This window comes from Oryctolagus cuniculus, chromosome 13 (genome assembly GCF_051225735.1).
Source record: "Oryctolagus cuniculus isolate XC-2025 breed Fujian yellow rabbit chromosome 13, ASM5122573v1, whole genome shotgun sequence".
NCBI classification, from domain to species: Eukaryota; Metazoa; Chordata; class Mammalia; order Lagomorpha; family Leporidae; genus Oryctolagus; species Oryctolagus cuniculus.
In genome coordinates this window covers 19,736,960-19,751,633 of record NC_142879.1, presented here as the reverse complement: position 1 = coordinate 19,751,633, position 14,674 = coordinate 19,736,960, and the positions used below count along the sequence as shown (strand labels likewise).

General features: G+C 59.7%; 1 protein-coding gene across 30 annotated transcripts in view; it reads left to right on the top strand.

The window, feature by feature from the left end:
• PLEKHA6 (pleckstrin homology domain containing A6) overlaps nucleotides 1–14,674 on the top strand; it is a 146,011-nt gene that overhangs the window by 77,914 nt on the left and 53,423 nt on the right. For 2 of the 30 annotated variants that reach the window (XM_070055149.2, XM_051821181.3), the window contains exon 1: nucleotides 3,223–3,436. The exons of 25 other annotated variants lie outside the window; for them this stretch is intronic. Coding sequence is in view for 1 of the 5 variants with exons in the window: in XM_051821178.3 (XP_051677138.1) it covers nucleotides 13,426–13,457 (32 nt within the window). In the remaining 4 variants the exon portion in view is untranslated. Of the gene's footprint in view, nucleotides 1–3,222; nucleotides 3,438–4,685; nucleotides 4,767–7,973; nucleotides 8,100–12,892; nucleotides 13,458–14,674 lie in introns of those variants that run through there. 3 more of the 30 variants (XM_089311359.1, XM_089311358.1, XM_051821178.3) reach the window with 3 other exon arrangements.

The following is a 14,674-nucleotide window of genomic DNA, read 5'->3' as shown; positions in this document are numbered from 1 at the left end:
TGGAACAGAAGTGCAGGCTCCGTCCCAGAAACCCCGCTCCAGGCTGCGGGTGTCCCAAGCCGCGGCTGGACTCACTGCAGCCACATCACCCACCCCTCATGATAAGTCTTGGAGTCAGAGAGTCTTAAGTCCTCCAAATTTATTGTCTTTTTATCCTAAGTCCGTCGAACTTCCAGGTGAATTTTATTTTTTTTTTATTTTATTTTATTATTTTTTTTTTTTTTGACAGGCAGAGTGGACAGTGAGAGAGAGAGACAGAGAGAAAGGTCTTCCTTTGCCATTGGTTCACCCTCCAATGGCCGCCGCGGCTGGCGCTGATCCGATGGCAGGAGCCAGGAGCCAGGTGCTTTTCCTGGTCTCCCATGGGGTGCAGGGCCCAGGCACCTGGGCCATCCTCCACTGCACTCCCTGGCCACAGCAGAGGGCTGGCCTGGAAGAGGGGCAACCGGGACAGAATCCGGCGCCCCGACCGGGACTAGAACCCGGTGTGCCGGCGCCGCTAGGCGGAGGATTAGCCTAGTGAGCCGCGGCGCCGGCCCGAATTTTATTTTTTTTAAAGATTTATTTTACTTATTTGAAAGAGTTACAGAGAGAAGTAGAGACAGAGACAAAGAGAGAGGTCTTCTATCTGCTGGTTCACTCCCCAGATGGCCACAGTGGCCGGAGCTGTGCCGATCTGAAGCCAGGAGCCAGGAGCTTCCTCCAGGTCTCCCACGTGGGTGCAGGGGCCCAAGGTCTTGGCCATCTTTCACTGCTCTCCCAGGTGCATTAGCAGGGATCTGGATCAGAAGTGGAGCAGTTGGGATGTGAACTGGCGTCCATATGGGATGCCACTGCTGCAGGCTGGAGCTTTAACCCCCTGTGCCACAGTGCTGGCCCCCATGTGGATTTAAAATTGTCAGTTTTTACAAAGAACCTCCTGGGATTTTGATGAGAATTGTGCTGAATCCGGAAAAATATCAGGAGAATTGACCTCTCGCTAACGTTGTCTTCTGATCCGTGGGAATGGCATTTCTTCTTTATTTAGATCTTACTGAATGTCTCAGCAATGCTTTTTAGTTTTCAGTGATGAGATCTTGCACATCTTTTGGCAAATTTTTATCTCTAAATATTTCATATTTTTACACTGAGTGGTTTTTTTAAAGTTTCGGATTTTCGTTGCTTATTGTTATTATACAGAAATATGACTGAGTTTTTATCCTGGACTTTCCTTCCCCCTTCTAACATTCAATAGGCAGAACTTGGAAAGACCAAGACACAGGGTTTGCATGGTGTGATAAACGTCTACAGTGGCGCACGGCACCCTCTGCACCTTTCCCTGTCCTGAGTCAGTGGCTTGTTCTGGTGGCAGCCCTGCAGCAGTCGTGGCCATCAGGGATGCACAGGTGGGGTGGCCTGGTGAACTCTAACCCCGCACAGGTGCAACACCCTGATCAGGGCAGGTGTGGTCCAGCGGGTTAAGTGGATGCCTCTGATGCCAACATCCCATCTCAGGCTGCTGGTTCAGGTCCCAGCTGCAATGCAGCTCCCTGCTAACGTGCCTGGGGGAGCAGTGGAAGACGGCCCGGTGCTTGGGCCCCTGCACCCACGTGGGAGACCCAGGTGGAGTTCTGGACCTCTCTCTGGCTTTGGCTGGGCCCTGCCCCTGCTTTTGCAGCTATTAGGGAAGTTGAGCCGCAAATGGAAGATGTTTTTCCTATCTTTCCTTCTGTCTCTGTCACTCCACCTTTTAAGTAGAGAAATAGATTTTTTAAAAAAAGAGAGAGAGAGAGAGAGGGCCCGGCACTGTGGCCTGAAGCGCCGGTATCCCATATGGGCTCTGGTTCGAGTCCCAGCTGCTCCTCTTCTGATCCAGCTCTCTGCTATGGCCTGGGAAAGCAGTGGAAGATGGCCCAAGTCCTTGAGCCCCTGCACCAGTGTGGGAGACCTGGAAGAGGCTCCTGGCCATCTAGGGAATGAACCAGCGGATAGAAGACCCCTCTCTCTCTCTGCCTCTCCTCTCTCTGTGTAACTGACTTTTGAGTAAATAAATAAATCTTTTTTTTTTTTTTAAAGAGAGAATGTGAACACTTCCTCGCTCCCTGATCTCTGGTGTTGAGGGGGAATGGAGTACAGCTCCTTTAAGAATCTGGGGCCACCATCCACCAGGCCCTGGGAAGGCAGCCCAGGAGATAAGATAAGGCCCCCCTGGCTGGGTTAAAGCAGGGTCCTGAGCCACAGTGGCTGCCTCCTGATAGGCAAACAGGAACCCGGACTGATAAGGAGGAGGTGCCAGCTCAAGCCCAGGCTGGCAAGAGGTGGGACAGCCTGGGCATCCGGGGCTTAACTGGAGAAGAGGGTGGGCACTGTGCAGAGAGGGGCCTTCTCCCCACCTGTCTGTCACACGGTACGTAAAGGTACTCTGCTCTGCAGGTAGCAATGCCCAGTAAATATCTGGCCTCTGACCTCCTCCTGCTCTAGTGAGATGCCCTGCTACAAGGCTTGGGGATTGCAGGTTTCTTCTTCAAACCAGAAAAACCCTGCCTGGATGGTCTGGTGCTGCTCATTTGCATGTATCTGCATAGATTTGCATGTGTCCTACAGGGAGGTACTTTTGTACTGGATTTAGGTCCTCGCAGATCAGCTGCCTGTTTTTACAGGGATAAGGAGGGCATTGGTCTCTGCTCACTCGTGCCCCCTTTCGCGTGCATCCTCCCAAGACGCAAAGATGACGTCTGGGTCTTTGAAGTGGAAAGAATACCTGTGGTTGCATGGTTTGTGCAAAAGCAAGCGATTGTTTGCCCGTCCACGTGTCTCGCTTCTTGGTTCTCTGCTACAATGCCTAGTTCCGCTCTCCAAATTCTGCAGATATTAAGGCACAGGGTTCTCCTAGCCAGCCAGCTAGCAGGGCTCAGGCGCTGCCCCTGGGCAGGTGGGTGTGAGGTAGCCATCCCACTGCTTCCGTCCCAGGGCTGGGGATGCCGTGGCTACCTTTGTCTGCTCGCCCTCCTCCAGGAATAAATAAAAATATCTTCCCTCCCCCGGATCCCTGCACCTCTATTGGCCCAACAGGCACATATTTCATAATACGGGCTCATCCAATTGGGCGTCGTGCCAGAGCCGAGAGCCTCAGGTTGTGCGTGTGGGCCAATCAGGCTGGGGGGACTAGAGGGCTGTCCCTCTGCACATGGGAGGCAGTGGCTTTGCTCAGGTGGCTGGCATCGAGGCGGGAATCGCCACCTCCTCGGGGCTGGGTGAAGGAGGCCCGGCTGTCCGTCCACCAGTGAGGCAACCCAGCGCCGAAGGGGTTAAGGCCAGTCAGCATGTGCGGCTGTTAATGATTGCTGCCCACGGGGACCTGGCCAGTGTTAAAGGGAAGGCGCTGCTTCCCCGTTCCTGAGTGTGGAAGGAGGCCGGGCTGGAGGCAGCTCAGGGGACCCAAGGCAGAGCAGAGCCGGTGAGTAGGTGGTCCTCTGGGCTGCATGTTGTCTGGGTGGCTCCCGTGGAACAGGCGGGGGCTCCAGCCCCGGCTGGGTCCATCTTCCCAGCTGCAGCCTGCTTTTGTTAACCACCAGATACAGATCCTCAGCCTGGGGCCAAGTTGGAGTGGCTGTCTTGTTTATCCTGTTTATTAGCAGGAAATCTCGGGGGTTGCTTTAATCCAAGGGGTGAGGTCCAGCTGCCGGGCTCCGGCCGTAGACACCATTGTCTGTCCTGATCCCCAGACAATGGTGCTGTGTGGCCACCCTGTACACAGAGCCGCCGCTCTGCCCTCTCTCTGAGCCATTGTCTCCAGAGAGGGGTTCGGGCAGGAGCCGCTGCGGCAGCGTCGCCCGCTCTTGTAGGCCGGTTTCCTGGGACCAGGCCATGGCAGGCAGGCAGAGGGGACACAGCCACAGGAGCAGGGGTGGCTGTACTCTTATCTCTTGCCCTTCTCATGCCTCCGAGCAGGTGCAGGGCAGGACCAAACCAGTGGGCTGGGGTGCAGGCGATCCTTCCTTAGGAAGAGAATTGTCATTTGGGAATAAAACTCAAGGCCAGGAAGAGAGGGCGCCAGTCTTTTTGTGTTGAGATTTCTGTTGTCATCATCCCTCAACCTCCCCTTCTGGTCCCTCGAGGTCCCTCCTCCCCTTGCTCTCCAAAACACTGGTGACCTTTGACCTAGGCACCTGCTCCTGGCTCGCCAGGCTTGCGCAGGGAGTGTGGGCGGGAGTGGCTTGGGGGAGCAGGTGGCCACACGGACTTCTCAGCTGATCCTGTCTGTGTGTGTGCACATGTGATCAGACAAGGAGAGATGACACTGCCCACCCCTGGCCCCGCCAGGCCCCTTTTGTTCCCCTGCCTCTGTCCTGGGAGGGAAGATGACTTCATGGTGATGTTAGGCGGGTCCTAGGCAGGGATTCTGGCCCTGGGCCGGGTGGGGTAGGGGGGTTGTTGGGTGAGAACAGAGTGCTTTGGGGCCAGTCTTGAGGGCAGATTTGAGAGAAGGTAACTCTGCCTATGGCTTTCCACTGTGTGCAACTTCCTCTGACTGGGCTGCAGATAGGCAAACAGAAACCAGGCACAATAAGGAGCAGGTGCCAGCCACTAGGCCCAGCAGGGCCATGGCTGGAGCAGCCAAGTTTCTGGGCATTTGAGGCCAAGAAAGAGGGGGAAGTAGAGGACAGGAGAGGAGCAAAACTTGTTTTGTTCTTCCCTCTGCTAAGAGTCACCTGCGCAGGGGACCAGCCAGCTCCATCCTTGCGCTCCTGGGGAAGACTTGCACAGGAACCGCTGTTCCCAGGCAGGTGGGCTTCATGGGGGCCCAACCCCTGCAGTTGCCCCCGTGCTCAGACGGCCCCACGCTTGGTTTGGTGCTCTGCTGTCTCAGCAAGTTTGGCGTCTTTATTCTGCACTGGGTCCTGCACCAGCTGAGGCAGCTACTCCTGTGGCCAGCCCTGGGCCGAAGTCCTGGCAGCAGGAGAGCAGCTCGGATGCTCCAGCAGCTGTAGACACACTCACCTGCTACTCAGGTGTCGCCTAGCAAGGCTGGCTTCTGGGCTGGCCGGAACCCACACGGCACCGTCCCCCCACCCCCAACCAAGGCCTTCGGTTCCTCCTCCTCCTCGGCTTCCCTGCCCAGCCTTCCTCCAGGGGCACTGCATGGCACTGGGACGGGGTGGGGGCAGCGCTGTCCCTTATCGATCACCTCCCTCCCTTCCTGGGCTGTCTCCCTCCCTTACTTGGACGGTAGCCAGCAGGTGTTCTGGGCCCGGGAGCGCCTAGTCCTGTCCTCTGAGATCTTCCCTCCCCTCTGGGAGCTGCTGTGGCCCTTGGGCACTCGTTGGCACCTGCGTCACCTGTGGCTGGTGTAGGAGCAGGTTGCTTCCTTGTGGGCACCACAGGCTCCAGGTCTGGGTGGCTGCTGAGGTGGGGACAGGGGAGGTGCGGGAAGGGAGAACTCTGCTCCTCTGGCCCCACTCGGAAAGACGGCCCTCTTTCTTCCTCCTCCCTCAGCCGCAGCCAGAGGTCACCCGGTCCAAGCAGGACAGGAAGGCAGGTGCAGGGACAAGTCCCTGACCTTCTAGATGCCTCCCCAGCTCTCTTCCCTTGTCCACCCCCCCCCCAAGCTGCTGCACACTGTTTCCAAAAGTCTCCCACTGATCCTGCACCCAGTAGGGCTGTTAACAGTGTTCACAAACCCTGGAGTGGAGTCTCAGGATGTGGGGCTTAAAACCCATGGATTATCCCCGTTAATTCTGTTTGCACTTTGAAATGTATCCTTTGACTGTTTAGTTCCTGTTGTGGGCAGCAGGTGTTCCTGTGTTTTTGGTCTAGCTTGGAACTGTAAGAGAACTTGAGTTTCTTAAGGACGTGGAGCCCCTGTCCGTGGAAGGATGAACTGGCTTGGAATTTAGAATTTGTGTTGTAGAATCCTCAAGAATGAGAACTGGAAGGTGGCTCAGAGAACACCCAGCCCAGAACTTTCCATAATGGACCATACTACTACATTCACTACAGTGAAGTGTGGCTAGCATGTCTAAGGGACTGCAATTTTGTTTTGATTTAATTTGAGTTAAATAAAATATGAGCCGCACACGTGACCGGGGCCTGCCGACTTGGATATGCGGTTGGGATGGTGCTGCCTGTTTTGTTCCCTTGTTTGGTTAATAACATCAGCCACCTAACGGAGCACCTACTGTGTGCCGGGTATCTCCTAGGGGCTCTAGGTCTGTGATATCACTTAATCCTCCGAGCCAGCTGGCATTGCTCCATGTGACAGCCGGAGAAACTGAGACCCAGACAGGCAGACTGGCTCTGCATCGGTCAGTTCCCAAGACTGCTCCCTGGGAGGCCGCTGGTCTCACGCTGTCTCTCAGGGGGGTCCTCGCACTGTCCGGCCTCTGCTGTCATGTGACAGCTTCTCACAGGCTCTCCTGGTCCCCAGCCAGGTCCTGCCTTTCCTCCCTGGGGTGTCAGTGTGGCTCAGGAAGGGCTGTCGCGGGCCACCGCAGGGAAGGCAGCAAGGGCTCGGCCAGGCATGGTGGGTTTCTGGCCGGGGTCCCAGCCCGTGCTGCCTGGGTCCTGCCTGTGGGCTGCCCTCCAGCCCCTGCAAGCTCCCTCCTGGAGAAAGGAGCTGTTCAAACTTTCCCACAATCCTCCTGGTCTAGGGCCCTCCCTGTGGGGCGGGACAGGTGGGTCCCCCTGGGCAGGTGAGGAGCCACAGGAACTCTAGGCTGTGCTGCCCTCTCCCTGCCCTGGGAGACTCCTTCTTCCTTGCTCCTGTCCCCTGCTCTCTCTCGATCTCTCTTTTTTTTTTTTTTTTTTTGACAGGCAGAGTTAGAGAGAGAGACAGAGAGAAAGGTCTTCCTTCTGTTGGTTCACCCCCCAAATGGTCGCCACGGCCGGCGTGCTGTGCCAATTGAAGCCAGGAGCCAGGTGCTTCCTCCTGGTCTCCCATGTGGGTGCAGGACCCAAGCCCTTGGGCCATCCTCCACTGCCTTCCCGGGCCACAGCAGAGAGCTGGCCTGGAAGAGGAGCAACCAGGACAGAATCCGGCACCTCGACCGGGACTAGAACCTGGGGTGCCGGCACCGCAGGCGGAGGATTAGCTAGTAAGCCACAGCACTGGCCCTCTGCTCTCTTGATTTATTGCTTTCCACTTCTGCAGACAAAGCCCTGGCTCCGTAGCCCCTTATCAGAGTCAGGTCGGCTGGTGGGGAGGAGAGGGGATGGGAGGGATAGGGCCGCCCGGCCCAGGTGTCCCAAGGGAAAGGCTTGGAGGCTGAGCTGTGTCCTGCCTCCTTCCTCACTGCCCAACATATAGGCAGAGCCAGCAGCAGGTGCCTTCCTGTGCCCATCACCAGATCCTGGCATCCCTGCCTCACACAGCCATGCAGCCCTACTGTGTGCGACACGGGCGCAGGCCGGGGCTGCTTGGATATGACTGCCCCACTTCCCGACACCCAGGCAGGGGTCATGGGACTCGCATTCCTGACAAGCCCCCCAGCCCTGTCACCCATGGGCGTCACCTGGGAAACGCTAGTGGCTTGTGAAGCCTGAATTCAGATCATCCCTGACTCATGGTGCTCTGCCCCTCCCCCCTGGAGCTGAGGAGCTCAGGCTGGGTGACAGCCAGGGTCCGGGGAGCCAAGGAGACACGGGCGCCGTCTGGCGCGCGCGATGGGCCCGCCCTGCCCCCCTGCAGCCTCAGGGCCAGGGCCGGCTTTCGTTGCAGTGCCTCCTTTGTTGTGTCCCGCTCAGGGCACCGTGACCTCCCACCTGGGTCTGGTGGACGTGTGCACTGTTGGCTGAACAAGGCATCACTTCCTGCCACTGCTGTGTCGCTGAACGGCCTGACTCTCCCAAACGGCCGCGTGGGGAGCTGGGAGGCAGAGAGGGCTCTTGGTCCAGCCTCGTTCCCCGCCCCCTCCACCGCCATAGACACTGGCTCAGTGAAATTCCTTCCTGTGGGGTGGGCTGGGGTGCGGTCGCTGCTCTCTGCAGGACCCAGAACAGATCTGCTGAGCGAGGAATGAAGAGAGCCGCTTTCCGTGACCTCGCGTGGACTCAGGAGGGGACAGCTGGGCTGTGTCAGCCTCTGCAGCCAGGGGCTGGGAGTCAGCTCAGTGGGGAGCGAGGCGGGTAATTAATGATTGCCCTGCCCTCTTACCCGGGATCCTTCCCATGTTGCGGGCCGGGCGAGGGGAGTGGGCTGGAGCCTGGTTTCTCTGCTTCTGTCTGGCTCCCAACTCTTGGGGGGAGCTTGATAGTGGGAAAATGTGGGGCTGGAGCCACACTCCCCCTCCCGTGGTTCCCTTTTCCCTGGGCAGGGAGCAAACCCAGAGCGCACAGCTCGATGAGCGAGGCGCATGCAGGGCTGGGGGAGCTGGCTGGCCCTGCTCTCCATGTGAGGTCCGGGGAAGGGGGAGGGGACCCTCTCCCAACCCCTGCTGGCCCCTGGGCTGTGTATTGGCAACTGGAAGAGTCGGCCAAATCCACCAAGCGGAGGCTGGCTGCCCCGGGAATGGCGGCCAATAGTTTTGTAGCCAGAAGGATCACTGGCCTGGGCTTGGGAGGCCCCCTGGTCCAGCGTTCAAACTACTTGGGACCATGGTGAGGTAGGGAGGTCCTGGGTACACGAGGGCCTTGGTGGAGTAGCCCCCCACCGACTAGCACGGATGGACCACGGTGGTTTAGTAACTGGCTCGGCTCCGCTGCCTCTCCACCCGGGTTATCGTCAGTTTTCAGAGGACAGGTGGGATTCTCTAAGGCAAAAGAAGATGAGATCAGGGTAGAAGTCGGCGTGCAGTTCCGCTGGGTGGCAGTCCTCTCTCCCTCCCTCCCTCTCCCTCTCTCCCTCTCCCTCTCCCTCTCCCTCTCCCTCTCCCTCTCCCTCTCCCTCTCCCTCCCTCTCCCTTCCCCTCCCTCTCCCTCTCTCCCTCCCTCCTCCTCTCCCCTCCTCCTCTCCCCTCCTCCTCTCCCCTCCTCCTCCCCCTCCTCCCCTCCCCCTCCCTTCTCTCTCCCTCTCTCTTCCTCTCTCCTGCCCTCCCTCCCCCTCCCCCTCTCCCTCCCCCTCACCGTTGTTGCCCTGAGTGAAGAGTACACCCTGGCCCTGCGGCCTCAGGAGTTATCCTCTGGTCTCTTTAGAGGCCGGCCAGGCCCAGGGCAGGGCTGGGGACAAAGCAGCAAGGGACGGGGCAGGATGGCCACATGGCAGAGCCAGGGGCCCAGGTCCGCTCGCCGGTGTGAGATTCTCCCCTTGAACATGGCGTTTGCTCTGCTTCCTCCGAGGCTGAGCTGAGCACACGGGTGGAATTCCCCTGGGATTCCACAGCTGGCCCTAGGGGACGTGGAGAATGGGTTCTGGCTGTGGTGGGGTGGGGGCTGCCAGTGTGGGTGGAGTTAAGCAGAATGGGGGTAGCTTGCATCTGAGGGTGTTCGCACCTCCCTGGGGGAAGGCAGCTGCTTCTTGCCTTTTGGGAGACATTGGTGGCATCAGAGGAGCAAGTGGGAGGAGACAGGGCCGCCCAGGCTGGGTCCCCGCACCTGCTGAGCCGGTGCTTTGCTCTGCAGGTAGCACATGGAGGAGAGCAGTGCTGCTCAGAGGGGCAGCGGGGCCTGGTCCCCACTAACCCCTTCTTCACGTGGCAGCAACAGGGGGAAAGCAGCGGGCTGCCGTGGGGAGAGGCCGATGGGGAGACAGCACTCGCTCCCGGAGACAGTGGGGGCGCTTCGGGGGTCGGGCGGGGCAGGGCGCTCAGAGATGGGAACCGAGGTGGTCTCAATTGGGACAGGATTGCTGGAGCAGATTCAGGACTTGGAAAGTCACAGGGACATCTGGGGGGAGGCACGGAGCAGAAGCCAGACGCCCCCTCCTCCCCCTCCTCCTGGAATTTGCTGGGGGATATGGAGGAAGTGGGAGCGGTGGGCCAGGGGCAGGCTCCCTCCCACTCCCCTCACCACCCCCTCTCCATCTGAGGAGCTGCAAAGCCAGAAGCCAAGGTGTCTGGGTGGGGAAGCTGGACCAGGCTACTAATTTGTGCACAGATTCATGGGAGTGTGGACATGATGCAGCCTGACACAGGACGGTACCCCAAGAGGAGCCCCCCGAGAGTGGGAGCAGTGCAGTGCGCCTCTCTGGCTGTTCCTGTTTGTGACGGGGGCTCTGGGTGTCCGGCCTGGGGGTGCGTGTGCACACTTGCGTGCCTGCCAGGGGTCCCCCGGACCCGGTCCGTGTTGCTGTGATGTGCCCGCTCTGGGCATCACTAGGCTGGGGCTGGGGGGCGGGGGAGGGACTGAAACTGCCTCTTGAACTACAGCAAAGGCCCAGGGATGGAGAGGTGTGGCTCTCCCCTTTGCCATTTCGTGGTCTCGGCACTTGTGGCTTGTCTGCCCCAGCCCTGGCCCATGCCCACGCTCCTCACATCTGGGACCTCGTGCTTTGCAGTCCCTAACTCCTGCAGCTGGTGGATTTCTTGGTCTGTTTTTAAGCAGAACATCATTGCCATGATCCCTTACGCACAAAATGTGTCACAGCTTGGAAGTTTACAGCTATTATCTCATAGAATGAGAGGGTATCTCACTGGTGCCTGAGAAAATGAAAGGCCAGAGAAGTCATTTTGCTAATTCATGCTGGATCCTGGCCTGGAAGCCTGGTCCTGCGGAATTCTCTCCCCGCCGATGGCACTGTCTCAGGGCCACACGCGCAGGTGGCTGTGGGTGAGTGACGGCCGCTGGTGCTTAGGGATGCACTTGCCTTTACCACACAGCCCTTGACTGCATGAGACGCTCCCTTCGCTTGGGTGGGATGGAGAGGTCCAGGTGGGCCTGTGCTCATTCGCCCCCGACATCCCAAAAGGAAGGAAGGAAAGAGGAGTGAGAAGACAGATGACCCCTGCTTGCTTCCTTTTTTAATTCAAAACTTTATTTATTTATTTACATTTGTTTATTTGAAAGAAGGCTCCCATCTGCTGGTTTGTTCCTTAAATGCCTGCTACGGCTGGGGCTGGGCCAGGCTGAAGCTAGGAGCTGGGAACACTCCGGATCCTCCGTGTGTGAGGCAGCATGCAAGTACCCGAGCCATCACTGCTGCCTCCCGGGGTGCACGCTGGCAGGAAGCCGGAGCCAGGAGCACAGCTGAGGCGCAACCCCAGGCCCTGCCCCCAGGGATGCAGGTGTCTTGAGTGCATCTGAACTATTGCACCACACGCCCGCCCTGGTTTCCCGTTTCAGTGCTCCGTGCCTGGTGACTTGATGTCTCACCTAAAAGGAGAATCTGCAAGTTCAGCGGTGAAGGAGAAGCCGGCCCGGCCTTCCATGCGCTGACCTAACCCTGGCCGGCCCTGAGCTGTCTGAGCGCGAGCCCTGCCTTCTCCAGGCTTGGGAGAACTCACTTAACTTGTGAGTTAAGCAAAGACCACGGGAGGCCCTGTGCTCCGCATGGAGAGAAAAGGGGTATATTCTGCCTTCCAGAGGAAGGCCCCCCTCCTCCTCCTCCTGTGCCCATGGACTTCGTTTTCCTCCCCGCCTGATGAGGGTGGATCAAGGCCAAGCTGCGTGTTCAGGGGGAGCCGGGTAGGGATGCGAGCGAGGGGCAGAGATGGAGCTTCTCTCGGGAGAGGAAGTAATTAATTCTGAGAGGGCGGAGGTGGGAAGCCCTTGGTAACACAACGTGGAACGCCGAGTGCGGGTGGCTGCAAAAGAAACCCCAGCGTGCAGAGCTGCCCTCCTTCACTCGTTCACTTGTCACTGAGCCGGAACTCCTTGAGCACCTACTGTGTACAGGCAGGAGCCATCAGGAGAGGGCTCAGCAGCTGGGTCAGGGACAGGAAGGGGGGCAGCGTCCTGGCACCAGGGGCCCACTCAGTGGCTGAGGGTGGCGGCGACTCGGGTGGAAGCTTTAGCTGTTTCAATAGCAGCAGCTGTCGGCCCTGGGTACACGCGACCCGCGCGTTTCAGCATGGGTTAAATACGATGTTGTCCGTGTGCCCTGCCATTAGCTGGTTGCATTGTTCCCTGCTCAAGTTCTGTCCTCAGCAGGGAGAATGAGATCAGCCCCTCCCTTGCGGTGTCTGTTGTGAGATCACGGAATCGCCCTGGCAACAGACTGTGATGTCAGCACCGTGCCTGGCGCTGCTGGTCACAAAGGAATCTGTCGTGTGCAGACAGAAGGGGACCGCCCGGGAAGGCGGGGAACCGAAATCTGATCTCAGAAAGAACATCTTGGCAGCGCGAGGTGACAGCGGGCCCAGCGCCTGCTTGGCTTGAACACTTTGCAAACAACCCCAAGCCTTCACGAGGACTGTGGGGAGAGCAGCCTTGCTCCGAGGCAGGAGTGAGCGAGCATCTGAGCGAGAGGCCCCGCAGTGCCAGGATCCGAAGGCCCAGAGGGCATTGGGAAAGGGGAAGATGTGACCCCCATGACCCCTGAATTCGGCTCTCCCTGCCCCCGAGCGGACCGGCTGGGATGCATCATGTGGCGTCCGGGAAGATTTTCAGCACTAATCACGCTGCCCCCTCCCTCTGCAGCCCCAGTCGCTGCCCTCGTCCTTGCACGCACAGGCAGGGAGATTTCTTCCATTTTGTCCAAGCGGAGAAACCCAGGCCTCGCCACCAGCTCTGGCTCCGCCGCATCCATGCCTGCTGGCTGGACTCGTCCCCCATCAGCCGGGCCACCTGGTGCCGTGTCCGAGGGGCACGTCGGGGGCACGGTCACGGTTGCTTCCTTCATGATTGCCCCTGCCGGGCAGGAGGAGGCTGGGCAGGCTGAGGAGAGACGGGAGACCTGCTTGTTAATCTTGGCTTCCCAGCAGCGGCAGCAGCAAGGACAGCAAAGGACCCCGGCGCTCCCTCTAAGCCCTGCACCCGCACGCTCTAAAGGCTCCTGGAGAAGCTTCGTGGCGTTGGGCTGAGCGCCCGAGTCCGGGGCTGGGAGCCGGGAGCAGGCAGCCGCGCGCTATCTGCCTGCAGGTCGGGCTGGCGGGAGTTTGTGCGTGCAGATGGGGACACAGCCGCGTGCGCCTCCGCCCACCCAGCCACTCCATGTCCTTAGCGCAGTGAGGTTGGACTACCTGGAAGTGGTACACCTGCTCTGAGGCTGCCTGTGTCTCCTTCAGCATCTTCTCCTTGGGAACCTGACCTGGGAGGATTCCATCCCCTCTCTGCTCCACTCTGGCCGCCGGTATCTGATCAGCGGTGTTCCGGCTGAATGCTCGGGGAGCCACAGGCCCCCTCGGGTACCTGGGCAACCCTCACCTCCACCCAGGGAGAGCCCCCTGTCCCTTCTCCAGCGCCAGAGCCCAGAGCCAGGAGGGGGAGCCGAGAGTCTGTGCCGCCGACTGCCCTGCCTCTCTGCCACAGCGTTGCCGGTTGAGCCGGAGGACTGACTTCTCAGAGGGATGGTAGGAGCAGGGCGGCTGGCGGGTCCTCCGAGGCTGCCGGACTGGGGGCAGAGCTGCCAAAAGGATGCTCAAGTTTCGGGCGGATCGCCGGGTCAGGTAGGGACCTCCCCCGAGGACCGTGAGTGCCGTGAAGTCCGAGAGGCCACACTGCAGGCACTCGGTCCTGTGGGGACCCGGGCACTTGGTGGCGTGGGGCCTGCCTACCTGACCCGGGCAGGGAGCTCCGGCTGCTGCATTGCAGTGTTGGGAAGGGGCAGTTGTGTGGAAATCGGTGTCGGCAGATGGAGAGAGGACGGCATTTGGAGGAGGTGCCGGGTAGGGGAGTCTGGGGCAGGGAGAAACGTGTCATGCCCTGAGAGACTGACATGGTGGGCAGCGGGCTGTGTGTGCGCGCGCGCAGGCACCGTGTGCATGTGCCAGCAGGGGAGCCTCCAGCAGAGGTGCCCCCGGAACGTGGGGAACAGACGAGGACTAGAGAGGCCGGGCGGGGTGGGGTGGGGAGCAGGTGCTCTGCGCCACTGGCAAGAAGCAGAGACTGTGGCACCTCAAGGACTTTCTTGTCACAGACTGCCTGTCCCCAGGCCCCGAGACAGGAGGCGAAGGTAACTGGAAGCTCCAAGATGCCCTGTGATTGCGTGGTTGGACCTGGGAGGGAGGTGGGGACAAGGGTTGGGGGTGGGGAGGAGCGGCTTGTCCACACACTGGAGGTAGAACCCAGGCCTGGTGGACTCCGCTGACTCTGGGGTCCCGGCTGGCGAGCCCGGGAGGCAGAGCGCACAGGTTCCTGCCGCAGGGCTGAGGCCGCCGCTGTCCCCTGCACTGTCTCTTGATTAGGTCTGGGCATGACCAGCTTGGGAGCTGGAAAAACACCCTTTGATTTTATCTTTAGCTTCAGCAGGCGGCCCCGGGGCTGGGCTGTTACGGAAAGAGGGAGCCCAAAGGTTACTTTACTTCTCCCATGCAGTCGGAGGCAGCAGCCACGCTCTCTGGCCGGGGTGGCCCCTGCTGGGGGTGGGCTTCCGCAGTCCCTGTCCCCGTGCCTGCTTCTCAGCCCACTGGAGCTGGCCCTGGCTCTCCCAGGGCTTTTCAAGAGGGCTGGGGGGAGAAGGTCGCCAAAGACACCAAGCCCCTGTCCCATGCTCGAAGCTCCACTCTTCCAGGTGGTCCTTGCTCTGCAGACTCCGCCCAGATGGCTGCTGTGTGCGGCTCTGACCAGTCTCCGCGCACCAGCCACCGCCAGCTCTGCCTGCCTGCCTCCCTCTTCCCCCAGCCCACCCCGTCTCCCCTGTCTCCCCCGACAGCCCACCCGGGAG